Source organism: Triticum aestivum, chromosome 2D, assembly GCF_018294505.1.
Source record: "Triticum aestivum cultivar Chinese Spring chromosome 2D, IWGSC CS RefSeq v2.1, whole genome shotgun sequence".
In the NCBI taxonomy this organism is placed as follows: domain Eukaryota; kingdom Viridiplantae; phylum Streptophyta; class Magnoliopsida; order Poales; family Poaceae; genus Triticum; species Triticum aestivum.
Genome location: NC_057799.1, coordinates 422,938,858 through 422,964,782, shown reverse-complemented (window position 1 = coordinate 422,964,782; position 25,925 = coordinate 422,938,858). Strand labels below are relative to the sequence as shown.

The window sequence follows — 25,925 nt, the reverse complement described above, 5'->3', positions numbered from 1 at the left end:
ACATCCCTCCGGTCATCCGAGTGTAACATGATCCAAATTCACCAACCCGTGAGATGAAGTGGTTTCAATGGTGAACATCTCCATGTTGATCATATCTACTATATGACTCATGTTCGACCTTTCGGTCTCTTGTGTTCCGAGGCCATGTCTGTACATGCTAGGCTCGTTAAGTTTACAAGTGTTCCGCATGTGCAAAACTGGCTTGCACCCATTGTGTGCAAACGTAGAGTCTATCACACCCAATCATCACATGGTGCTTCAAAATGATGAACTTTCGCAACGGTGCACACTTGGGGAGAACACAATTTTATCTTGAAATTTTAGTGAGGGATCACCTTATAATGCTACCGTCGTCCTAAGCAAAATAAGAGGCATAAAAGGATTAACATCACATGCAAATCATAAGTGACATGATATGACCATAAACTTGTGCTTTTGATCTCCATCTCCAAAGCACCGGCATGATCTCCATCATCACCGGCATGACACCATGATCTCCATCATCATGATCTCCATCATCGTGTCGCCATCGGGATTGTCACGCCAACCATGCTTCTACTACTATTGCTACCATTTAGCAATAAAGTAAAGCATTACATACCACTTAATGATAGACATCAGGTCATACAATAATTAAAGACAACCCTATGGCTCATGCCGGTTGCCATATGCATCGACATGCAAGTCGATATAAACTAATACAAACATGATCATCTCATACATCAAATATACTGCATCATGTCTTTGGCCATATCATATCACAACATACCCTGCAAAAACAAGTTAGACGTCCTCTAATTTGTTGTTGCATGTTTTACATGGCTGCTATGGGTATCTAGCAAGAATGATTCTTACCTACGCAAAACCAGAATGGTGATATGCAAGTTGCTATTTAACCTTCTACAAGGACCGCCTTCGTCGAATCCGATTCAACTAAGGTGGGAGAGACAGACACCCGCCAGACATCTTATGCGACAAAGTCACATGTGTGTCGATGGAACTAGTCTCATGTATGTGGACATGTAAAGTTGGTCTGGGCCGCTTCATCCCACAATACCGCTGATTCAAGAAAAGACCAAGGAAGGAAGCAATCTGAATATCAACGACCACAAACTCCTTTGTGTTCTACGCGTGATGTCATCTACGCATAGACCTAGCTCATGATGCCACTGTTGGAGAACGTTGCATGGGAAACAAAAAATTTCCTACACTCACCAAGATCAGTCTAGGAGATGAACATCTACGATAGGAGATATTGCATCTACATACCCTTGTAGATCACTAAGCGGAAGCATTAAGAAATGCGGTTGATGTAGTCGAACGTCTTCGCGATCCAATCATGATCCGTCCCGCGAACTCCCGACCCAAGTGCCGAACGGATGGCACCTCCGCGTTCAACATATGTATGTCTTGATGACACCTTCACCTCCTCGATCCAGAAAGCGATGGTGAAGTAGTAGCTCAAATCCTCCGGCAGCACGACGGCGTGATGGCGGTGATGGTGGAGAAATCTCAGCAGGGCTTCGCCAAGCCTCACGGAGAAGAAGGACTATGAGGGAGAGGGAGGGCAGCGCCGTGGCATAGATGGGTGCGGCTGCCCTCCCTATACCCCTCTATATATAGGGGGAAGGTAGGAGGAGGGGCACCCTAGGGTTCCCTAGGGGGGGCGGCGGCCACCAGGGGGTAACCCTAGATGGGTTTTGGCGTGCCTCCCTCCCGGGAGCCTTGGCCCCCAAGGCAAAGGGGGTGGCTGCCCTAGGGTACCACCCCCACCCCTTCTAGTTATGTGGGAAAGGGTGAGGGGGGAGCACAACCCCTTAGTGGGCTGGTTTGCCCCCTCGCCTTGGCCCTTGGGGACCCCCAACACTTGCCGGGGCCCCGCGAACCCCCTTTCGGTGATGTTGGTCATCACCCGGTACCCCCAGAACAACTCCGGACTCCAATACCCTTCGTCCAATATATCAATCTTCACCTCCGGACCATTCCAGAGTACCTCATCACGTTCGGGATCTCATCCGGGACTCTGAACAACCTTCGGGAACCACCATAATGACTCGATTATACTTATATCGTCACCAAATGTTAAGTGTGTAGACCCTGCGGGTTCGAGAACTAAGCAGACATGACCGAGACACATCTACGGTCAATAACCAATAGCGGGACTTGGATGCCCAAGCTGTTGCGAGTATAGATACCAAAGTGATCAAAAGTACTGATCATGGGACAACAGTGAAAAAGGATCATTGAGTACTAAAGTAGCACTGATGACATGTTTTCTCGCAAGTGGAGATCATGAAGAGTTCATTGTAAAAGGTTACATCGATACAATCTTCACCATTTCTCCATGCGATTTTCGATTTAAATTGAGGGTTTTGTGTAATACACAATATGGTGGTGCAGTTAGTTGGAAATTGTTCCAAACAAGTTACCGTGGCGAATTCTATAACAGAGGCGAAGTATGTTGCTGCTTTAGAAGCGACAAAGACAAAGATGTTGAATCATATAGTTCATTCATGAACTTAGTATGGTTCCAAGAAGGCTTTGGTCAATGGGACACTATTGCAGATAGTTGCTCCATAACTCAGTCTGAGGAATGAGGTTTCGACCAATGATTCACATATATACAAAGTCAAGTCCACAAAAAATATGAATTTTGTGAAAGCGTGAAAATGCGAGGATATGCAGAGATACACACGCAGCTGAAGTTATCAGATCCGATGGACATCAGGCTATACCACATGCGAAGCATTTTTTACACCAGTATGCCATAGGTGTAAAGTGCATTAGCATTAACTAGATTATTGACTCTAGTGCAAGTGGGAGTCTGTAGGAGATATGCCCTAGAGGCAATAATAAATGATATTATTTATCTCCGAGTTCATAATTATGTTTATGTTCCATGCTATAACTGCAATGATTCTCGAGTCTGCAATATCCACGAGGCTCGGAGGAAGACTCATATGCACGTGTGGAATAATAAATGGTAAGAAGTATTCCTAGTCTGGCCTCTAAGACTAGCTCAAGTGCTGCATGATGGTTCTGTTTTCCTGATCATGGGCATGTCTATGCCAGCAACTTTGAGGGCACAATGTTAAGAGAACATTTGTGTTGAATCGACCCGGATTGATGTTATGCTATGAGATTCATTCGTCACAAGTTAAATGGTACATAACACATAGATGGTTAACGTTTGCATGATTCCTTAGACCATGAGAGTATCGAGTTTCTTCATGCTTGCTTCATGAACTTTGGGGTTTGTTAAACGTCATCCGTAAATGGGTGGCTATTACGGCGGCTTACGGGTTCATGGAAAAGTGTGTCAAGTAACTTGATAGCTCAAGATTGGGATTTGCTCCTGCGACGATGGAGAGATATTCTCGGGCCCTCTCGGTATTACGGTATCCATCATCGTCTGGCCAGACACAGTGTGATTTGATAAGTGGGATATCGGAACACGGAAACGAGAAAAGAGAACAAAACCGGTAACGAGGTAACTTGCATGGTGCAAAAATTGTTCGTCCACGGGGATGCGAACGACACGATTATCATGGTTGAACTTAATGAGGACTGTCTAGCCCATCTCAAATTCTTGATGCTGTGCTTTGAAGCCTTGTCGGGGCTTAAGGTCAACTTTTCTAAGAGCGAAGTGATTGTTACTGGGGTTTCGGAGAACGAGGCACTGCGGGTTTCTCAACTGCTTAATTGTTCTTTGGGATCTTTCCCCCTCAAGAACTTGGGTCTCCCTATTTCCCCTGATAAACTTTACTCCAAAGACTTCGCTCCGGTGGTTACAAAAGTCGGCAATCGTGTTATACCGTGGAGGGGCAGATACAATACCCAAGTGGGCAAGGTTGCCCTTATTAATGCTTGCCTCTCCTCCCTCCCCAGGTTCCTGATGGGTTTCTATCTCCTCTCGGGTGGTACTCATGGTGGGTTTGATAAGCACAGGGGTGCCTTCTATTGGAATTCCGCGGATAACAAATGCAAATACAGGCTGGTCAAATGGAAGCATATCTGCAGGCCCAAGAACCTGTGGGGTGGGCATTATTAATACCGCGGTCATGAACAAATGCCTTATTATCAAATGATGGTGGAAGATTATGTCGAATACGGAGAACCCTCTCTGGTTTAATATCCTCAAAGCTAAATACTTCCCGAATTCTAGCACCATGTTTGCTCCCTCCTCGCGAGGGTCCCAATTCTGGAAAGATCTTGTCAAAGTCCGCCCGCTGTTTCAATCCCATGTGAAATTTGTGGTCCATGATGGCAAGTCCACTCGCTTTTTGGCTCGACTGGTGGTACGGGGTTTCTCCACTGGCAGTTTCTTTTTCGGCCCTTTTTTCTTATTGCCCGAATCCGGAGATCTCCATCTCTGAGCTCTCCGATAATAATTGGGACCTGGCTCTCCGACTATCTTTGTCTCCTGAAGAGTTGAATGACTGGCAGCATCTCGTTGCTTGCATTCCCGAGCTCTCGGAGGGGGAGGACTCGGTAGTTTGGCCACACTCCGCCTCCGGGCGTTTTTCTGTTAAGTCCTTATATGATAAGCTCATTTCTGGCACCCCTACTACTAAGTTCAAATTGATTTGGCGGGCCCGGATCCCTCCCAATGTTAAGATTTTTCTGTGGCAAGCTTATAGAGGGCGGGTACCTGCGGCTGGTCAAATTAGTAAACGTAATGGTCCTGGTTCAGATCATTGCTTGTTGTGTGGCATGTTGGAAGACACGAATCACATCTTTTTTAATTGCATCTTGGCCAAGCTGGTCTGGTGCTGCATCAGGTCCTGGCTTGGTGTGTCCTGGAACCCCTCCTCCTTCTCTGAACTTAGGAACCTTGCCACTAGCCTTATTAGGGTTACCAAGCGCGTATTTTGGGTTGGCTTTGCGGCTATCTGTTGGGTCATGTGGAATACTAGAAACAAATTCACCATCGAGCATATTTTTCCTGCTAAACCTGTTGATTGTTTATTTAAGTCTTGTCTGTTCCTGCAGCAGTGGAGATTATTGACTAAGGAGGCCGACCGCGATGCTTTCGATTTGATGTCTTCCAATGTTCGGGCTTCAGCTATCTCTCTATCGCAGATTCAGACAGGAGGCTAGTGGACTTGGTGGTCCCTTTTGGAGTGCTTATTTTGTCCTTCTCCTAGCTTTACGGTCTGCGTGCCGCTATTTTGGCCTGGGCGCCAGGTACCTCAGCACTGCTTTAACTATTTGCTGAGTGGTCCTTCTGTGGTATCTTCTCTGTGTTGTGAATGCTGCCTAGTGGCTTTATTTATAAAGTCGGGCTGATAACTTTTCTCTAAAAAAAATGATATAGTAGTTCAGGAAACAGGGCGAAAACCACAAATACTGTTAGTTGTGCATGCACACCATGGTGCCCGTTTAAATTAGAACCGGCATTCTACTAAAACGTGATCATTTGATCCTTCCTTATTCCACTCAATTCATATTCATTTACTTTTGCAATTATAGATGGTTTGATAGATCGAGAAATTTAGTGACCTTAATATGTGAGCCTCAGGTTTCTTCTTCTTCAGTAGAACATGATCATTATGTTTATAGACACAACCAGTAAAAAAATTTAAAATGCCCGGGGCAACGCACAGCCACTCTACTAGTATTGTTAGTTTGTGCACGCACATCATCGTGCCTGTTTAAAAAACATTTTTTACAGCACAATTTTTTTTCGAAACTTTTTGGAAACACACGCACACATATAAACTACATATGTGCAAAAGTTCATTATATTTTACTTACACATGTGGCCTACAAAATAAAGGCAAATATGTACTTCAAATGGGTCAGATTTGGGGGGGGGGGGGGGGGGGGGGCTGGCTGGAATTTTGTGTTTTTGTACAGCTTACAAATTATATTTTTTCAAAACAAAATTTCATGGATCCGTAATGAATACATACAAGTTTCCACAGTACTATTTTCAATTTTTTTAACTTTTAAATATGGTTTTTGATTTTTCCAAAAAAAAAAGGCACCATGATGCCCGAGCACACAAACTTCGGACTGAAAACAACGCGATTCAGAAGATTCCAAACTATTTCATACCCATCCTCAAGCGGTATCCTGACATGTATGCATGCACCAAACTGTTTTTCACAGTGAAACGAGCATACACTGAATTCCTTCTATCTTCCTCCCGACCTCTGTAGACTTGGTAGGTTCCTTTTTTCTGGGCTTCTCCAAATAATCTCAATGAGAGGAGTCTGTAGCATCTACAGCTCGACTTGACAAATCCAGCTTCTTAAACGTGCGCGGCGTGTCCGCGGGCACTAACCGGGCACTTCTTAAAAAATACAATCCACGTCCGGATACCTTAATTACCATATCTCAAATCCATACAAACGCATACAACTATGTCGACGCACACGCATCGTCCGGCTACTCCATCACACTACACTAACACATACCATCGGACTACCAAAATTTGGCATGTTTGGCTATGGTGGAGTTCATCCACGGCTGCCCTTGCCCTTCCCGGCGCCCTTGCCGTCTTTCTCGCGGAAGTACCGGTCGTAGACGCAGTACGAATCGAGACGAATCTGCTCGTCGTCGGAGCTGTCCACGCCATCGTTGTCCTCCTTCTCCTCCTTTGGTGGCAGTCCGGCCATGGCACAGACCGCCCGATTCTGGTCACGGGAGAGGGCGCGCGTGTTCCTCCGCTGCCGTTTCTTCATAATGCGGGCGCGGATGGCTTCCTCCTCTGCGGCCGCTTGCGCCGCCGCCATTTCCGCCGCGATACGGGCCTCGGCGGCCCTTATCATCTCCTTCCCACGGCGGGCCGCCCGTTCCGGTGGGACTCATACTCTGCCCGACCGGTGACGGGGAAGGAAAGGTGTTCTGGCCGGGACCGCAAGGATCCAGCACCAAAGGACTCGAGCGCCCGGTGAGCCGACGTTATGGCGTCACGGCGGACAGATCCGTCCGTCGGCCGGGCGCTGTCCTCCCGGGATGGTGGAGTGCAATGCGAACTGCCATTGCCTCCTCCAACCCACATGGGACGACACCCCAGTCGACGGATCCGGACTGGTCGGAGTCCGATCCACTGCCTGCCATGGCGGAGAAGGTCGCAAACCGTCAGAGGTGAGCTCGGGTGGCGGAGGAAGTGGGGTGAAGTGGCTAGGGTTTGCTCAGGCGAGAGGATGGGGACGAATATAAGTGGGGTCGGGTGGGCCAGCATGGACCGGGTTCGACGTGGCGGGCATGCCCGGGTGCACCCGGGCGCCCCCATATCCGCCCCATATTTAGGCTGGATATGGGGGGTGTCGGTCAGCCCGGTCGTTTGAGGGCCGTTTGAGGGGCCCATCTGGGTCCAAATCACGAATGACCGGGCGGTCTGCCTGGGCGTTTGAGGCGGGTTTGAGGGGTCCGGTTGTAGACGATCTTACATTTTTCGACATGGAGGAGACAAGGGTGGTCCATCACACATCTAGCTGGGAACATGTTGCCATGGAGACCGGGACAGTCGATGGCACCCTCACCGGATCCGGCGGCTGTGGCGATGACCAAAGAGTATGCCATGGTGGTGATCGCCGATATGACATGAGACTTAGAGCACCTCCACTCGCGCCCCCAACAGGCCCCCCAGGGCGAGTTTTTTTTGCGCCGGCAACGGAAAAAAACCAGTCACCCCCCGCCGGACACCGAATTCGCCGGTTCGGCCCATTTTTTGGCCCGTTGATCCCAGGCCGAACCCACCGCACTAGGGGTGCTTGGGGGCTCCGGCGGAAGGAAAAGCCGCGCCTGGGCCACCACTGTCAGGCGAAAAAAGTATTTTGCACGTCCAGATTAGCCCCCTGCGCGAACGCCCCCTTCCGTCGCCGTGCCGATCCCGGCACCGCCTACCTGCCCACCGCCACTAGAAAAGGCCATTTCCCCCGCCGGAAAAGAGAGGGTTCGCCGCGGCAGCCTCCATCCCGCTCCTGGGCAAGCTTTCCGGCGCTCCGGCCACGCAGGCGGGGATACCGGCGGCTGTGCACCTACCACGCCTGCCTGGTGTTCGGCAATTTGTCTGCTCGGCGATGGACCCGGAGGACAAGGAGGCGTTCGCGGCGCTGGTGGAGGAGGAAGCCGATACCGACGCCCAGGACGAAGAGCACCTCATGGTCCTCGCCGCTCTAGCCGGCCTGTTCACGAGCAATGCAAAGCCGCGGCGAGGTGGCTCGGGCACCGGGACGGCTGAAGGCAAAGCAAAGGCGTCGATTAGAAGGCTATTGCTTGCTTTACGCCGACTACTTCGCCGATGCTCCACTACACGGCGAGAAAGTATTTCGGCGCCATTTTCGGATGAGCCGAAAGCTCTTCCTCAGGATTGTGAATTCCATCGGTGAGCTCGACGGCTACTGTAAGTGCAAGAAGGATTGCACCGGCACACTTGGATTCACCTCACTCCAGAAGTGCACGAGAGCTATGATGATGCTTGCATACGGAGCTTCCGGTGGTAATGTGATATACAGGAAGACTATGAACGCATGGCCGAGTCCATCACCATTGAGTGTTTGTACAAGTTCTGCAGGGCAGTGGTGGTAGTGTCTGGACCACGATACTTGAGATCACCCAATGCCGAAGACACTACTCGGATCCTAGCACAAAATGCAGCAAGAGGATTTCCTGGAATGCTTGAAAGCATCGACTGCATGCATTGGGCATGGAAAAACTGTTCATTTGCTTGGCAGGTGGCCACACAGGACCTTTGGATTTTGCGCTCCTTCTTTGGCATGCTAGGAACTCACAATGACATGAACATACTACAGTGCTCGAATGTCTTTGCCAAGCTTGTTGAAGGTCATGCTCCTCCGATGAACTTCGAGGTCAATGGGCGCCACTACAATAAGGGATAGTACCTAGCAGATGGCATCTATCCGAGATGGTCCAGATTTGTAAAGACTATCTCAAACCCCCGTGCCAGGAGGCAAAAACGCCTACTTTGTCAAGTGTCAGCAGGCTTGCAAGAAGGATTTCAAGCCCCTTGGGGGGCCAACGGCTGGAGATGCTCTTGGGCTGCTGCAGCAACGAAGCCCAAGATTTTTTTGCTCGACACGAAAACATTGAGGCATTGCCCTCCTGTGTAAACACAAAATCAAAATAAAGGGAAAATAAAGACAAGAAAAGAGAACATGCTATCAGGGTTGCAGCGGCTCATCTAGAAAAAAGGGTTGCAGCGGCTACAACTCAAAGATTCAGCTTAAGATTACCCTCAGGCCTCAGTTAACTAGCTATTAATCTTATTATAATGGATAATAACTGGATTTGATCCCCTCTGCCCTGGTCAATTCTTGATAAGCCAAGGAGTACATACTCTCTCAGATAAACATCAGCAGGATCACACACACCATTGATGTTGGTGTTTGTGTACATCGGCACTTCTGATTGTATACAAATATATCCAAATGAAACATCAGCAAACAGTACACACAAATGCGTGAGTTTGTTCAAAACAATTATGCCTGGAGCTTGTGACGCAACTCTTCACCACCAGCTGTACAAAGTGACCCTAGCTGCATCCTCTGTCTATCAAGTTCAGAGGGAACCGAAAGCAACTCTCAGAGTGACCCTAGATGCAGTAGTCGAGAAAAGAGAGGAAACCGAAATCAACTCTCAAGTTCAGAGGGTGAACAGACCAGAAAGCTAATTTGGCTCCTATAAACATAATGAGCTGTAGAGTGAACATCTATTGCTGCACAATCTACTCTTGGTGAAAACACACAATGCATCATCAAAATGAAACAGCGTGGCAAGCAATTGAAACCATAAGCTTAACTGGTTACTAGCTTGCAGAACATAACCGACACAGGTTGAGTGCATTAACTTCGATTACTGAATGGCATAGGAACCATTCAGAAATTAACTAAGTGTGCCACTTAGAGCCACATATGAAGCTTCAGTACACTGGCAAAACAACACCTAAGATAATCGGTTGAAGCAACAAAGCAAAATCCTAACACAGGTAACAGAGTTGGCCATCGCAGGAAAGAGCGGTTTTGTTGATGCACAACACATGTCCACAGATGCATGGATGAGAATCATGTAGAGAGGCAATTTTGGCTACCGTGCATTAACCCTGCAGACGGTGAAACAAGCTCTGATCAGTATCATAATGTGCTCAAATTTAAGAGTCGCTGTTATGAGTAAAGATTGCTGTCGCTGGCAGCTAAAACACAATACAGGCTGTAAGCAGAGAGAAATACAAAAGTACTCATCGAACAGAACTTAACTGGAACAAAATATGGTCAATAAAATTCAGATGAGACGTTCACTTCAGGTAATCTAGAAACTATCTTTTTACATGCTGACGGCAGAGAGCAATACCAAAGCACTCCTCAGACATAATTTAAGTTTTAACTGGACCTAAATAAGCACAATGAAATTCAGATGAGACATTAACTTTAGGTAACCTAGAAACTATCTTTTTGCTACTGAATACAGCTGCAAAATACAAGGGCGTCATAAAAAAATTCAACACGAAAGATTGAGTAAATTAAAAGCCCAACTTAGGCATGGAAGCCTGCACCAAAAAATTCAAATTGTTTATCGCCCACTCATGAGTAATCATATTTAACTAATGAGATCTCTTAACTGATAACTGGGATACATATGCATCAGTCTTCAAAATTTGATGGTCAATACAAACACCCTAGATATTCTAATTCTGCACAACATGAAAATAACGAACAGCTTGACTTTAGGTTTCGACGAAAGTTATCAGGATTAACAGTTATATCCTTGCTGCATCTGGGAGCATGCTATTCATGAATGACAGCCATACTCACCGGAGCTAAGATAGACATAGAATTCCACGGATGAATTGGCCCTGAAGATGTTGTATAGTTTTGTGCGTCTATAGTTACTTGCTGAGGCCTTATCTGACAGCTTCACAATCATTCTTTTAAGCATTGGTGCACATCTGAGTACCAGTTTCAAGAAATCAAGCTCATGATTGTCTCCTTCAAAGCCGTTGATCTCCACTTCTTCGAGAGCGGTCAAGGAAATAGTTTGGACTCTCCAGCCCGAGGACTCACATGGACAATCTGGTGAGCATCTTTCTTTCACCTAAAACCAAAAATTATATGTGAATTACTACACAATGTATCATTGGGGTATGTAATCAGAGCAGAATATTACCGCTGATCTCTGTAGGATGACCTTAATCTTCTGCATAGCAGTACAAAGTCGATTCATCCCAAGGAGATGAATCGTGAGTGCTCCAAACACATGTCCACTTGTTTTGAGATGTAGCTCCAAAACAGAAAACTCAGCAATCATGTGCTTTTCTATCTCCTGAGTAAGGGTATCCACTTCACCATGAAAAATAGACGAGCTCTGAAAAAAGTATTGGCAAGATATATATCATTCACAAATTTAATTTAGTCAGAATTTGTAGTAGATTGTGCAGGAGAAGGTAGGGACAAGGTACGAACGGCGCCAAAATGAATGTGCAGCGAAGGGAGTTGCCCTAGTGTCTCTGTCGTCCGTAGTAACACCTCCTCGAGTAGCCAAACACCAAACACAATAGAGCCGTCGGTATAGCAGCAGCGCCATGAGACCTTCTCCAGCATTGGTGCCGAGACGGAGATGCTGGGGTTCGAGGATATGAAGGACATGGTCAATTGCCTGAGCACGGGGGCAACGATGCTGATATGGTCTGTCAATCCTGCCTCGCGATCCACCACAAGCTCCTGCAGCGACACAGAGTTGAGGCGCAGGACGCCCAAAAAGAGGCTGCCAAGCCGGAGCGTGCGCAAGCGCGGGCAGCAGGGGATGAAGGAGTCAAGGTCGGGAAGGAAGCACGACAAAGACAGCGTCTCGAGCGCGGGGAACTCGACGCCGGCAGGCACGCTGAGGATGGAACAAATGTCTAGCACGATGGAGGCGGCGCGGTGGAAGTAAGGCAGGTCGAGGACGAGGGTACAGCCTATTAAGTGCGAGGGGAGAGCCACGACGAGAGCCTCCGGCTCGAGCCCCGCTGCGGCGAGCAGCAGCGAGTTGATGCCGGCGGAGTCGGGCCTGCGATGCCCAGGGAGACGCTTGTCGGGGACGCGGAATTCGAGGAGGGAAACCGGGGGAGGGGGGCGAGAGACGCCGCCGAGCGCCGCTTCGAGCGAAGCGTAGGGGACGTCGCGGAAGACGATCTGGCGGAGGCGGGGCCAGAGGCCGCGCCACCGGCGGGAGAGGACGCCGGTGCGCGCGGCGGCGCCGGCGCATCCGAGTCGGGCGAGGATGAGGAGGAGCAGGTCGTCGGGAAGGACGCTGATGCAGTCTGGTCCGCCGCTAGGCTGCTCGGACGGGCAGCGCCGAGATCTCAGCTCCATGGAAGCTCAGTGAAACCCTAACGTCTCCCCTTCCGAAGCTACACCAGCTACAAGTACACCAATGGCGATGGATGCAGTATCGGTTCCCCTCGTCCTATTAAATTCGAGGCGACCATTCCCAACACCGTCTTCTTAAATTCCCTCCTTTGCCATTTTGTATTCGTCCGATGTCCATTGCAACTTTGCATGTAGTACTCCTACTACTCCATTTTGTAGAACGTTTTTTTTTTGTGCCTGCTATTTTTTATTTCGTGTTTCTGTTTGAAACTTAGTGGACTTCTAATAATTTTTTAAAAGCTTCGGGTTTTTTTTTTGGTATACATGTATTGGATAGAAACTTACTTTTAGTTTTGTTTTCTGGTTGAAACTTTGTCAAATTCAAATGGCTTTGGCAAACTACCGAAAATTCTGGGCACATAGGTATTGGATAGAAACTAGCTCTTTCCTTTTGATTCATCCGTCTAATGCAAGTACTCCATTTTTCGGAATGTTTTATTTTATACTCGGTACTATTGATTTTGTATTTTTGTTTGAAACTTTGTAAAATTTTAATTCAATCTTTAGATAGCTATGCAAAGAAAAAAAAAGGTACATGTGAATTGGATATAAACTTACTCCTATCCTTTTTTTCTTCTAAGACCAATTTTGTGTTATGCTATTATAGTGTTATACTCGCTCTTGTGATCCAAAAAGATTCACTATTTACAAATTGCTTGGTCTTTTCATTTGTTTAATTTTAAGCCTTTGAATCAATCGCCTAACCCTTGTTAAAGGGCAGTCTCAATGCTCCACCATGTCTATATATGTAAAGCACACCACCTGGACAAAAATCTACTATGGTACCTTATTTAATAAAGAAAGAGAATTTTGTTGTATCTTGGTTGAAATATAGCTCATATCCAACATGGCCCTTCAAACCATCCGCAAGCGTCCGAACAAATCATTTCGCCACCCAACACGGTACCTTATCGGTCCGTTGACGCGTCCGGATGTCTGTTTTCCCCCAAACCGAAAGCAAACTGAGGGGGAGGCTTTGCGGGAGTCCGAACCGCCACCACGTAGGATTTCGACACCCCTGACACACAAATCCCCCTCCTGGTCCAGTTCTCTGCCATTCCACCCCTGCTTTGCATATGCACCCTCATCGCCCGTCACCGCCGTTGTACCTCTCCGGCCACCGTCGTGGCATCCTCGGGCGTCTGCAGCCCCCACCAACACGCTTGCCCGCCTTGGACTACGCCCCTGCCCACCCAGGATCCCTCCGCAGCCAGTTACCCTCTGTTCCCTGCCAGCAACGTCCATAGCGGACACCACGCCCGGTAGGTGTTCAGTCAAATTTCATTGAGCTTTTTCCTTGAGCTTTTTATTGTTTCCTAGAGTAATTCGATGACGGGGTACTCGATGATTGAGGATGAGTTGTTGTGCGATGTGAGGTTGGTTGTATTTGCAGACTTTGTAGGCAGGAAGTCAAGGGGCCGATCTGTTGGCAATGCGTGCATGCGTCGTTCCATAAGCAAAAGAACTTCATTCCTACGACATGCACGTCTTCCATGAATGTAATGTGAAGTCGATATTGCATCGATGGACACCATCTGCAGCTCTGTCATGAAGTATTGCGGTGCAATTCACCGAGTGGAGATAAAGGTGGCCATTTGGCTCGCCAACCATGGAGATCAAAAGTTTTGCTTCTTATTGGTCTACGTGTTGGTTTAATGCATTCACTCACTCAATGTTGTTGTACATATTGTATAACATACGATGTCGTGTTGTACTACATGACTGAGGGCAAGCCATTCAAGCACATACATTATTGGCTGAAGCTTAAGGGGCAGTATATGTGGGATGACATGTGCCATTCTGACTCAAATATTGTTGAATTTGGAATCGATGAATTCAAAAAACTTGTTGAACATCCGGTTATCTAGGATGCAATATTTAAATTTGAACTATTGTGTACCAGGGATATTTGCATATTATTTATGGATAAATCGTGTTGTTCTCTATAATTATTTTGAGTGTTGTGGACTTAGAAAAAATCAAGGGTGTACATTTAGAGGACAAGGTTAAATGGTTGGATCCTGCATCAGTGTTCGTGGACTGGTCCGGACCAGTCCACGTCCACGGACAAAAATTGTGTCTGTTTTAGAGGATGGCGTTGGAGATGCCCTAACACCAAAACCAAGACAACTAATATTTTTCTCTCTCAAAAATTGCATTAAACGAGAGTACTTTTAGTTAAAGTACTAAGATATACCAGTGAAAAATGTATTGGTTTTCTAGACCTAGCAATGATCAATTTTAGATTATTATTATTATCATATCTCTCTATAATTATTGATAGCCTTTTGATCGGAATTGTGTGTCATTCTACATTCAAATGGCTAGATTTTTCTGCACATGAGCACATCCATGCCACCTCAATTATTGATAGTTGTTCGATTGAAATTGTGTGTCATGGGCAAGTCATGCATGCACAAATAAATTACCTTTTTCAAGTAATTTCTTTGTTAATTTTTGTGCGGTCATGGATGGTATGCGTGTTAGACGTTTGAAGCGAAATATATAGACCATGCTTCACACTTTTGTTAAAATATGCGTCCTGTTAAGTTCAATTCAAAACTTTTTCCTTTTTATACATCATTTTAAATTCTTATGGTTCATTTTTTAGAATACAAACCGAGAACACTCTTACATATTTTCAGTCAGTTTTAGTTACTTTTAGCACCTATTAATTCACTTGTTTCAATACGGCTCCCACAACAACAACACACAGTCATTTTAGTCATTTTTTTATATCGAGACGACTAACAATTCTTTTGAATCTTGCTCGTTCATCCATATCTTTTGAGATCTGAAACTTGGCAGTGCACATGTTGGCTAGGGCTAGCGAGTTTTTTGTTTTCTTTTTTTCATGGTGAAGCTCTTGTAGATGAATAAAATGCTTGATGCTCTCCTGGAAAAAGTCACTCTTGTGAGGTGCATGGTCGAAGGGAGGAATCAAAATTTGTTGTGTTATACAAACCCAAGCCATCAGCAAGGCTTTTTTTTCTTTACGGATCAAGTTTTCTGCCAAAGGGCAATGGTACGTTCGGTTGCCCGAAAACTCAATTTTACTATCCTAAAAAAATCAAATGATTTTTTTTAGAAATATAGAGAAATACCTACCAAAAAACGCACACAACTAGGGTAATGACACATTGATGGTTGCTTCCACCCAGGTCATCAGTTCAGATCCTACGAACTAGAGCTCAATTTTCACTTTTGCAGCCGAAGGGCAAACATGATGAGAGATTTTGATTGTTTTTAACAGAAAAAGGCGCATGAGGCGCCAACTTTATTCAGCTAAAGAGCATAGTACAGCATGGATTACACAACCATGTATACTTTGAACAGAGAGCAAGGAGAGAACAATGCAGTTTCTATGACAGTGAGTTGAATTTGTACATCCAAAGATATGACTTGGTGGGCAACACGGAAATTCCCAGGGGATGCACCTGCTAAGCCCTGCATGGCCGTTTGATTGCTTCGCGATTCATGTAGTAGTTGAATACCGCACGAGGGCATAGTAAGTTTTAAGTTTCAGTGTGACTTTTTATCTGAAACTTTCGATTTTCTCGCTCGCTCTTACCAAGTTTCATAGATAAATTTTGAAGACATTTTTTTGTCGTTTGTAGGCACAAAAAACATTTTTATCGGTCGCTCGTACTAAGTTTCAAGAGTTGAAACTTAACATTTATTTTCAAAATTCGTCAAAACATATTCAAATTCAATCTTATTTGAAAGCCCTCGTCACAAGAAACACGAATATGAAAGCATAACTTAATTTGGATTGTTCTTTCAAAAGATATAAAAGGTTTGAAAATCGGAAGCCAAAAATAAAAAAGCGCGCATGCGACTTGGTGCCCCCCACTTGCGTGCCCCACATCCACTCCCGTGAGCAACATTGTGGGCAATGCCATTCAAACTCCTAGGAATGTGGAACACGTATGGATGTGACCGTTCAAAGATGGCGAAGAAAATATGCTAGAGGTTGTCTGATGGCCCTATGAATCTTATCTAAATCACATGCCTTATTGATGTCGCCTTCGCCAATGTGAGAATATTTCAAGGAATGAGGATGGTCCGACTTGAAGAAGATTAGTTGTTGCTTCTGCTAGGAGGAGGCATGCTGCTCCTGCTTGGACGGGAGAATTTGTGGGAGGTAGAGAGGCTTGAATTTGAATTTGTATGCTTGACTCCCCTTCGGGAATAAATATGAAAACTCCTATTCTTGTAGCTTTTGCATTGGGCCGCGGGCCTGGGATATTTGTAGAGTTGAATGCAACATCTAAGTAGATTTTTGGTCCCACAATAAGGTCCCTTTTGATGGTATTTCTTTGCAACAAGAAAATATCAACAAGTTGTGAAGGAAGAGTGGACACAATCTGTTGCTTATTATCCTTTCACCCCTCCTATAACGCTTGACATTCAACATTGGCTATGGCGACATGATGAACCTAATGAGGCAAGCCATTCTTCCTAGCAAAAAGGACTTCATTTCTTGACTTCCAAATGCACCAAAGAAAATTGAAAATAATATGAATAGAAGGTTATTGCGTTCGGTGGGATCGTGGATCCGGTATCGGCTAGTAGGCGTATCAGTAACCGGATCCAGGAACAACCCGATGCGGACGACTTGCAGTCAGGGCGTGCTATGAGGGCAGCCAAGCTTCAAGATGTCGAGGCGACTACAGGTATGTCATTTAATAAAAGTTGTTCCATTATGCATTTTACTGAACTTGAGATTATAAATAAGGCAAACGGCCTAGGAGTCTCACTAGGTTCTAATGGGAAGGAAGTTGCCAAATCTGTTAATGACATGTTAGACTTAGAAGCCGAGCGGGCATCTAAAATTATTCGTAATATGGCGGCAGTACGGCCAATGAATGATGAGGAGGTTAACAACTTAGGTATTATGGCCCTGGAGAGTTTTTGTAATGATCTCTTGCCTACTTCGGAAGTCGAAGGAGGGGTTGAAGATTCAGAGACGGAGGGTGTGGTACCGAAATTAAGCATTCAGTCGGAGGGGCTGGATCCCATCGGGTTAAATGGGGTACAGGCGGTGTTGGAAAAACCTAAGCGTTCCTGGAAGAGGAAGGTATATCCTACATCGGCCGTACGTAGAAGTGCTAGGGTGAAGCTAAAGAAAATATTCCATGATGACCTATGAAAGGAATTTTCTAGAATAGCAGAGGTCTTAAAGACTTGGCTAAAACAAGATTCCTTGCAGAAACATATATAGAGCATAAACTTGACTTTATTTGCACTTCTGGAGATGGGAAGAGATAATTTCACCTCGCAGTTCCTCCAAAATTTGACTGGCGGAGTTGATTTTGATTGGCATGTGTTACCTCCCAGAGGAAGATCCGGTGGGATTTTGTTGGGGGTTAAGTGTGAAACTTTAGAGGTGATTAATGTGGTTCAAGGGGAATTTGCGGTCAAATTTCGGGTAAGGTCAAAAGTGGATGGTTTCCGCTGGTCTCTGGTAGCTGTATATGGAGCAGCCCAACCTGAACTTAAGCCTGACTTCCTAGCTGATCTGGTGAGGATTACGGGGATGAAAGACTTCCAATTCTAGTGGGAGGAGATTTTAATATTATCCGGAGAAGAGAAGAGAAGAATAATGACAACTTCGATAGCCGTTGGTCCTTAATGTTCAACATGATAATTGAGAGTCTCAATCCGAGGGAGATTGAACTAACGGGTAGACAATTCACATAGGCCAACTCGTTGCCTATTCCAACATACGAGAAGCTGGACAGAGTACTCGCTAGTGTGGAATGGGAGCAGAAGTACCCACTAGTGTCGGTACGCGTGATGCGGAGAGCGATTTCTGATCACACTCCCTTGCTTTTAGATTCAGAGGATGCGACACACATTGGGAACAAAAATAACTTCTCTTTCGAACTAAGTTGGTTTGAAAAAGAAAACTTTCTTGACATTGTAGCAAGAGAATGGGTGAAACCCGTTCAAGGGCGATCACATCTAGAAAGATGGCAAAATAAGATCAGACATCTCAGACAATTTCTAAGGGCTTGGGCCAGAAATGAAAGTGGGATTTACAAACAAGAGACACTACAAGAAATATGTCAACTTGCGACCATCACTATTGGTCACTGAAAGGTCATTGTTTTTTCATTTGTGACCTTTTCGGCCACCGCGCGCATGCGCACGCGCACCAACCCCCCGTCGCCCCATTGCTCCCGCACGCACCCCGTCCGGCCGGTCCGTCGCCGCACCACCGCGGGCGAGCGGACCTGCCCGCGCCCTCCGTCGCCTCCGTGCGGGTGCGCGGCGCCCGCACCCGATAACGCCCGTCGCCCGAACCCATTATGGCCCTTAGGGCCTATGACAGCTGGGCCCCGCCCCCAATGACAATGACATGTGGGGCCCATGCCCAGAACGTTTTAAATAAAAAAGGAATTAAAAATAATAATAAATAAATAAAATATCAATTAATTAATTAATTAACTTGATTAATTCTGTTTAAATTAACTAATTAAGATTAATTAACCTAATAACTAGTTAACCTAATTAACTACTGTTAATTAGCTAAGCAGTCCCTAACAGGTGGGACCCACCTGTCAGGTTGACCAGGTCAACGGTTAACGTTAACTGCTGACATCATGCTGGCGTCATAATTACCTTTTTCTAATTAAATTAATTCTATTAATTCTAGAAAAAGATAAAATCTTTTTTAAATTAATATAAAATGAACCGTAGCTCGGATGAAAAAACTTTGTACATGAAAGTTGCTCAGAACGACGAGACGAATCCGGATACGCAGCCCGTTCGTCTGCCACACATCCCTAGTATAGCAAACACGCAACTTTCCCCCTCCGGTTCATCTGTATGAAAACGGGAAACACCGGGAATACTTTCCCGGATGTTTCCACCCTTCGCCGGTACCACCTCCTACCGCGTTAGGGCACACCTAGCCCCGCGCATTGACATGTCTTCAATCGTCATGCTTATGTTTGCATTATATTTATCTATCGTTAGACACCGAGACCGACGCCGCTGCTACCCAGTACGACTACGGTGTTGACGACCCCTCCTTGCCAAAGCAACCAGGCAAGCCCCCCCCTTGATCACCAGATATCGCCTACTCTTCTCTATACTTCTTGCATTAGAAGAGTGTAGCATGTTACTGCTTTCGGTTAATCCTATTCTGCTGCATAGCCTGTCATTGTTGCTACAGTTGTTACCCTTACCTGCTATCCTACTGCTTAGTATAGGATGCTAGTGTTCCCTCAGTGGCCCTACACTCTTGTCCGTCTGCCATGCTATACTACTGGGCCGTGATCACTTCGGGAGGTGATCACGGGTATATACTATATACTTTATATACATGACACATGTGATGACTAAAGTCGGGTCGGCTCGTTGAGTACCTGTAAGTGATTCTGATGAGGGGGGCTGAAAGGACAGGTGGCTCCATCCCGGTAGAGGTGGGCCTGGGTTCCTAACGGCCCCCGACTGTTACTTTATGGCGGAGCGACAGGGCAGGTTGAGACCACCTAGGAGAGAGATGGGCCTGGCCCTGGTCGGCGTTCGCGGATACTTAACACGCTTAACGAGATCTTGGTATTTGATCTGAGTCTGGCCATTTGGTCTATACGCACTAACCAACTACGCGGGAACAGTTATGGGCACTCGACGTCGTGGTATCAGCCGAAGCTCTTCTTGACGTCAGCGACGGAGCGCCGCGCGCCGGATTGGACTGGAACGCCTACTAGGCTAGGTCTGCTTCCGGCCGCGTACGCAACGTGCAGGTGTGCAATGGGCGATGGGCCCAGACCCCTGCGTGCATAGGATTTAGACCGGCGTGCTGACCTCTCTGTTGAGCCTAGGTGGGGCTGCGACGTGTTGATCTTCCGCGGCCGGGCATGACCCAGAAAAGTGTGTCCGGCCAAATGGGATCAAGCGTGTTGGGTTATGTGGTGCACCCCTGCAGGGAAGTTTATCTATTCGAATAGTCGTGTCCCTCGGTAAAAGGACGACCCGGAGTTGTACCTTGACCTTATGACAACTAGAACTGGATACTTAATAAAACACACCCTTCCAAGTGCCAGATACAACCCGGTGATCGCTCGACGAGGAGGGGATCGCCGAGTAGGATTATGCTATACGATGCTACTTGGTGAACTTACCATCTACTCTCTCCTACATGCTGCAAGATGGAGGTGGCCAGAAGCGTAGTTTTCGACAGGATTAGCTATCCTCCTTTTATTCTGGCATTCTGCAATTCAGTCCACCGATATGGCCCTTTACACATATACCCATGCATATGTAGTGTAGCTCCTTGTTTGCGAGTACTTTGGATGAGTACTCACGGTTGCTTTTCTCCCTCTTTTCCCCCTTTCCTTTCTACCTGGTTGTCGCAACCAGATGCTGGAGCCCAGGAGCCAAACGCCACCGTTGACGACGACTCCTACTACACCGAAGGTGCCTACTACTACGTGCAGCCCGCTGACGACGACCAGGAGTAGTTAGGAGGATCCCAGGCAGGAGGCCTGCGCCTCTTTCGATCTGTATCCCAGTTTGTGCTAGCCTTCTTAAGGCAAACTTGTTTAACTTATGTCTGTACTTAGATATTGTTGCTTCCGCTGACTCGTCTATGATCGAGCACTTGTATTCGAGCCCTCGAGGCCCCTGGCTTGTATTATGATGCGTGTATGACTTATTTATGTTGTAGAGTTGTGTTGTGATATCTTCTCGTGAGTCCCTGATCTTGATCGTACACATTTGCGTGCATGATTAGTGTACGATTGAATCGGGGGCATCACAAGTTGGTATCAGAGCCAACTGCCTGTAGGAATCCCCCTTTCCAACTCCTTGGCCGAAGTTGAGTCTAGTCATTGAAAAAGTTTTTACTAACATGGTTGTGCGGCTTATGGGACCACGTCGCCATTGGGTGGTATTAGGATCTTTTACTCCTTGTCTATACTCTGGGACTGTGATCTCTCTTCTATTCGGGTTAAGTGAATTTTGCTAAATCTAACATTAGGATCTCGTTATCACTTTCACCCGGAGAGCCCCTTATTACTGATGATCGTCTGCTGCACGTGAAGACCCTGAAGATACTCTCCGCTGATAACCCGAGAACTTGTGTTCATCGCTTTTGCAATTCCCTTTCATCGATAAACTCCTATGGATAACCACGTATACTCGCCATACATACAATGTTTCCCAGTTGATCTTGTTATTACAAGATACCCCGAAATTCTCTCTGTTGTTCCGAGAATCCTTTGAGCTTACTGCCTTGCTGTTCTTTGTCACCCGAATACCCCTACGGATAATTCTCGCACTTACCGAGTATCCGCTCATCCCCAGTTGATTCAAGTATTTCACAAAAGTGTTCAAAATACCATTCGATCTTCCGAAAATCCTCAGGAGCCTTTTGCTCTTGAAATTCTTGCTTACTTGCATTATGATTAATCTTAAGTCTCGTAATCTTATTGGCATCTGTTGTCATTATCATTTTGAGTCCGTTGATTCAATTTGTTGCGAATGCTCGCAATCCTCAATCAGAGCCTAGAATTCATCCTTCCGGCTCGGACGTCATTTGAAAAGTGAACTGGTTATCGACCAATCAAATTGCCGTCGATTGTACCCCTAAGTCTATTCAACTTATCCATTCTTAATCAGACCATTGGCTTCTGATCCCTTGATTTGGAAATGATAATTCCTTTGCATTTGAGCTTTGAATTACTCAGTTGTTTTTATAGTCCGATGCCCTTTCGTTCCTTCTTCCTCTGATAGAGTACCGATACTCGCATCAGCTCCGTTGTAGACCACAAGACCCCTTGTTGGGTTATTATCCGACAGTGTCCTTCATATTCAATAACCTTATGATCATTTCCATGGATATATAATGCCTTTGGTAATTTGTATCCTCTGCTTGATAACCATACTCTACTTTTGAGCTGGTGATTTTACTCTTGAAGTTTGAGGTATATGTTTCTAAGATGCCCCGATGGATCGAACCTATACCTTCCCTAAAAACCGTATGAACCCGAAGGTTTTCACAAGCCATACCCTTCTGGTATTTTACCAGATAATTTTCTACCATACAACTTCATCGAATGCGAGAAGTGAATGAAAGGTTATGCATTGTAGAAGTGGGAGTCGACCTTGAACTTTGTGTTCATGCCCATGGACACGATGTAGATCTTATCATTAAAAGCTTCTCTTAAATTAATTATTCCCTTGGTATAAGTTCATCTTATATCTGGGATCTGGCCTTTTGCAATCGTGGTTCCGACCATGTTCTCCTTTAAATACCATTTCTCGTACAAGTTGAGCACTTGTCTTCTGCAGAGCAATACCCCAGTCCAACCCCTACTTTGGTTTGTCGTCGAGTATTACCCCCCTGGTATCTCGAGATTATCACGGAACAGCATAACTTCTTATGAGTTCTTCATCAAGTACTACATTCTCACTGATTACAGTTTTTCACGGGCTTCGAGTTATTAAACACTCAAGGACATCGATAACTGAATCGAGTCCGCGTCGAGGTTAAACAACTCTTAGTAATCTTCTTTACTTGCAAGTTTGTACTCGATCACGTCATTCCTAGCCTGATTGGCTATATCATTATCGTGCTAAATTTTAACTGTGTTACCGGATCCTTCATCCCGGAGCACAATTTTCGACGATGAGCTAATCTTACGTCGATCTTCCTCGTCATACCATTTGTCCTTGAACAGCAAGCTTGATTTCGAGTTTGTGTCATACTCGTGGTTCCAATAACGTTTCGCTTCATCATTCCTTTGACTTGATGTCATCACCAATTGATTACATCTTCAGGAAATCTCTCGACAATTGTGTCGTGATCATCCTCAACATTCTGAGCTCTTACAGGATATCAATCGAATTCGTGATGAGAAATACCATCCTTAGCCCTCGACAATTTTTATTATCATCGACAACACCCTTGACTTCCTTTCATCGCGAACTTGTCGACATTATGAATACAACTTGCTCTCCAGCTAGTGTTGTGTTCTGCCTTGAAGTATTACTTTCTTTTCTGTCGAGAATGTTGTGGGGATTGCTCCACCTCTTAGAAATTCTCGGTATGATGATACTTCTCACCATCACCATTCTTTCTTGGTTCTCGTGTTGATTCCAACCGGGGTATCAACAAGTGAACGACGCTGTTTGGATTCAGTACTTCTTGTAACCCTATTGCTTTGAAGTTAATGATCAATAGTTCATTTTAGCCTATCAGTTATTAAATCACCATTCTAACAATTGATCAGGCTACCTATGCCCATATTTCGGGCGCACCTTTCAACCAATGTTTAATTGTGTATGTTTTCCTCGAACATACATCATTATATCATTCGATCCGACAAATGTTATCTCCTTGTTCACATAATTGTGGAAATCCATCTTTTGGAAATCATGATGAATTGTCCTTAGCCCATCAGCCACCTCCTTGTCCTCTCCTTGGGTTAATGATGAACTCTTGTTAACGGAAATCACTTCATAGTTCATTTCCTGAGAATCTTACAATATCATCCCGTCAATTTGTCTGGCACCTTTTCTTCTCAAGCATCCTGAGTCTGAGGTTTCCTAACACCGATCAGATCTGAATCTCGGTCAGCTATGATGGTTGGAGCATATTTTCAAGAGTTATAACATTGGTCTTTATATGACCCGGTAAGGTGACGTCATGCCTAGCACACTTGACCGGAGGACCTATTGTTATAGTTCTTCCTTTCAACAAGGTTATCCATTCTTCCATGAGGAAATTGTAAGACTTATTCTACAAGTTATTCCTGATGCATCCATTGAGTATCCAAAGTCCGACCCTTGCTTGAAGACCATGTCAATGCTATCCCGAAGCATGTCTGTGGTACTCCGATTTTCGACAAGAACATTTGAAGCCCAATGCTAAATGTTTTCTTGCTCAATTATCCAAACACTGTTGTATGGGTAATGTCATGAAATTTCTCTCCCCTTACCTAAAGAGTTTTCTACATTATATCATGTCATGGATATCATGCTCTGCTTGTCCTTGGGAAGGATATACCGTTGAAATATGTGTTTAAACACATTTTCCTTTCCATTGTTCTGCTTAAACCTGATAATCATATTTTTCCTTTCCATTGTTTGGTTTAGCCTTTCTTGTGATCTGTATGACCTAAGCAGTAATATTCTCCTGCTATTGTAAACACCCCAGTGTACAATTCTGTCAGAAAGACCCTGTTACTTTTGATTGATGACATTCCGGTAACTACCGATGGATGAGAACTTTGCCTATTGGTCCGCCTCGTTCAACGAGCAGGAAGATGGTTCTCTTCGTCCCTCGCCCATGGTACCGACGTTGTTGCCGACATAACTGACAGGCTATCCGCTGACATGTGTTGCCTACATGGTCATACAAGACGTCACCGCCCTTCCTACTTTTAACCCACATGGTGGGCCCATAACCCAGAGTTCCACAGGATCGAAACCTGGCTCTCCTGTACACCCCTGTTGCTAAAGTTATTTCTCGCGTTTGGCTTCGTATGTAAATCGCGAGCCAACTTCCTAATGATCCATTCCGGTATCAGACGCAATACTTATTCTCGTTGCTCTGGACCCCTTTCACACTTTGTTTCAGGCATCGAACGATTGTCTGCCCGCTCGAAACTTCCCATGATACCTCCTTACCTTGCTCTCGATATTTTCGTAAGTTTTAATTCGAGAGTTACTTTCGCCACCTTCCTCGATGTTATCGACCAGATAGTCGACCTTGCAGAGTTCTGTTCTCCCTGTATGCCCACCCTTTATTCTTTCGTAGGTACGATGGAGTTCCGGAAGAAAGGATGCCGACTTCATCATGATGACCTGAAGCAGAGAAATGAAGACATCAATGTATTGGACCGGCCTCTTCGAGAAGAGCAAGCCCTGATAAGAAAAACCGCTAGATTCGTTACCAAACCTTTCCCCCTTTCACTACCTCTTAAATCTCGGGACGAGATTTCTTGTTGTGGAGGACAATTGCGACGCCCGAATAATTAAACTACAGTAATCCCACGTTAACGATGCCACGTCACCACAGTTACTGTTCTTAATCTCGCATTAGTTCAAAACTGATTCCAAATTCAAATTTAAAAATAGGCAAAACAACAGAAGTTTTCAAATATTATAACTAAATTATTCGGGTTGTGTCAAATAATGCATAGGTAATTATGATGGAGAAACCACATTTTTATAAAAGGTTTAAATGCACTTAAGTAACTAAAATAGTAGGTAAAACAATTAAATAAATGCGTTTTGGATTTTATAAAGTACTATACTATTTTGTTCAAGGATAAAACCTTTTGTGGTAGTAGTTATAATTGTAACTCTATTTTAGGTAGGGTTTCACTTTTTGTAAAACTATAAAATAGTAAAAGAAAGATAAATAAAAAAATGAAGAAACAAAATAAATAAAAAGAGAAAAGAAAAGTAAAACAAAAATAAAGAAAAGGAAACCCCCCTTCGCCACTAGGCCTTGGCCCACCAAGCCAACCCCAGGCCGGCCCGCCCCCACCACTTAACCCCCCACGCCCCGAAACCCTAACCCCTCAC

At 45.4% G+C, this 25,925-nt stretch overlaps 1 protein-coding gene across 1 annotated transcript; it reads right to left on the bottom strand.

Moving 5' to 3' along the window:
- Positions 1-9,409: 9,409 nt before the first annotated feature.
- Positions 9,410-12,456, bottom strand: LOC123053570 (uncharacterized). The gene is made up of 4 exons (XM_044477040.1): positions 11,430-12,456; positions 11,134-11,331; positions 10,782-11,061; positions 9,410-10,072 (listed from the first exon to the last, which is right to left on the bottom strand). The coding sequence occupies exons 1-4, from the start codon at positions 12,318-12,320 to the stop codon at positions 10,035-10,037; spliced, it is 1,407 nt and encodes a 468-aa protein (XP_044332975.1). The 5' UTR covers positions 12,321-12,456; the 3' UTR covers positions 9,410-10,034.
- Positions 12,457-25,925: the final 13,469 nt, after the last annotated feature.

What these genes read in the sequence shown, in the direction of transcription:
- LOC123053570 (XM_044477040.1), bottom strand. Translation starts at nt 12,320, where the DNA reads ATGGAGCTGAGATCTCGGCGCTGCCCGTCCGAGCAGCCTAGCGGCGGA. An exon ending in TCATCCTACAGAGATCAGCG is followed by an intron (nt 11,062 to 11,133) that starts GTAATATTCTGC and finishes TTTTGGTTTTAG; the next exon opens with GTGAAAGAAAGATGCTCACC. An exon ending in CTATGTCTATCTTAGCTCCG is followed by an intron (nt 10,073 to 10,781) that starts GTGAGTATGGCT and finishes CACCGTCTGCAG; the next exon opens with GGTTAATGCACGGTAGCCAA.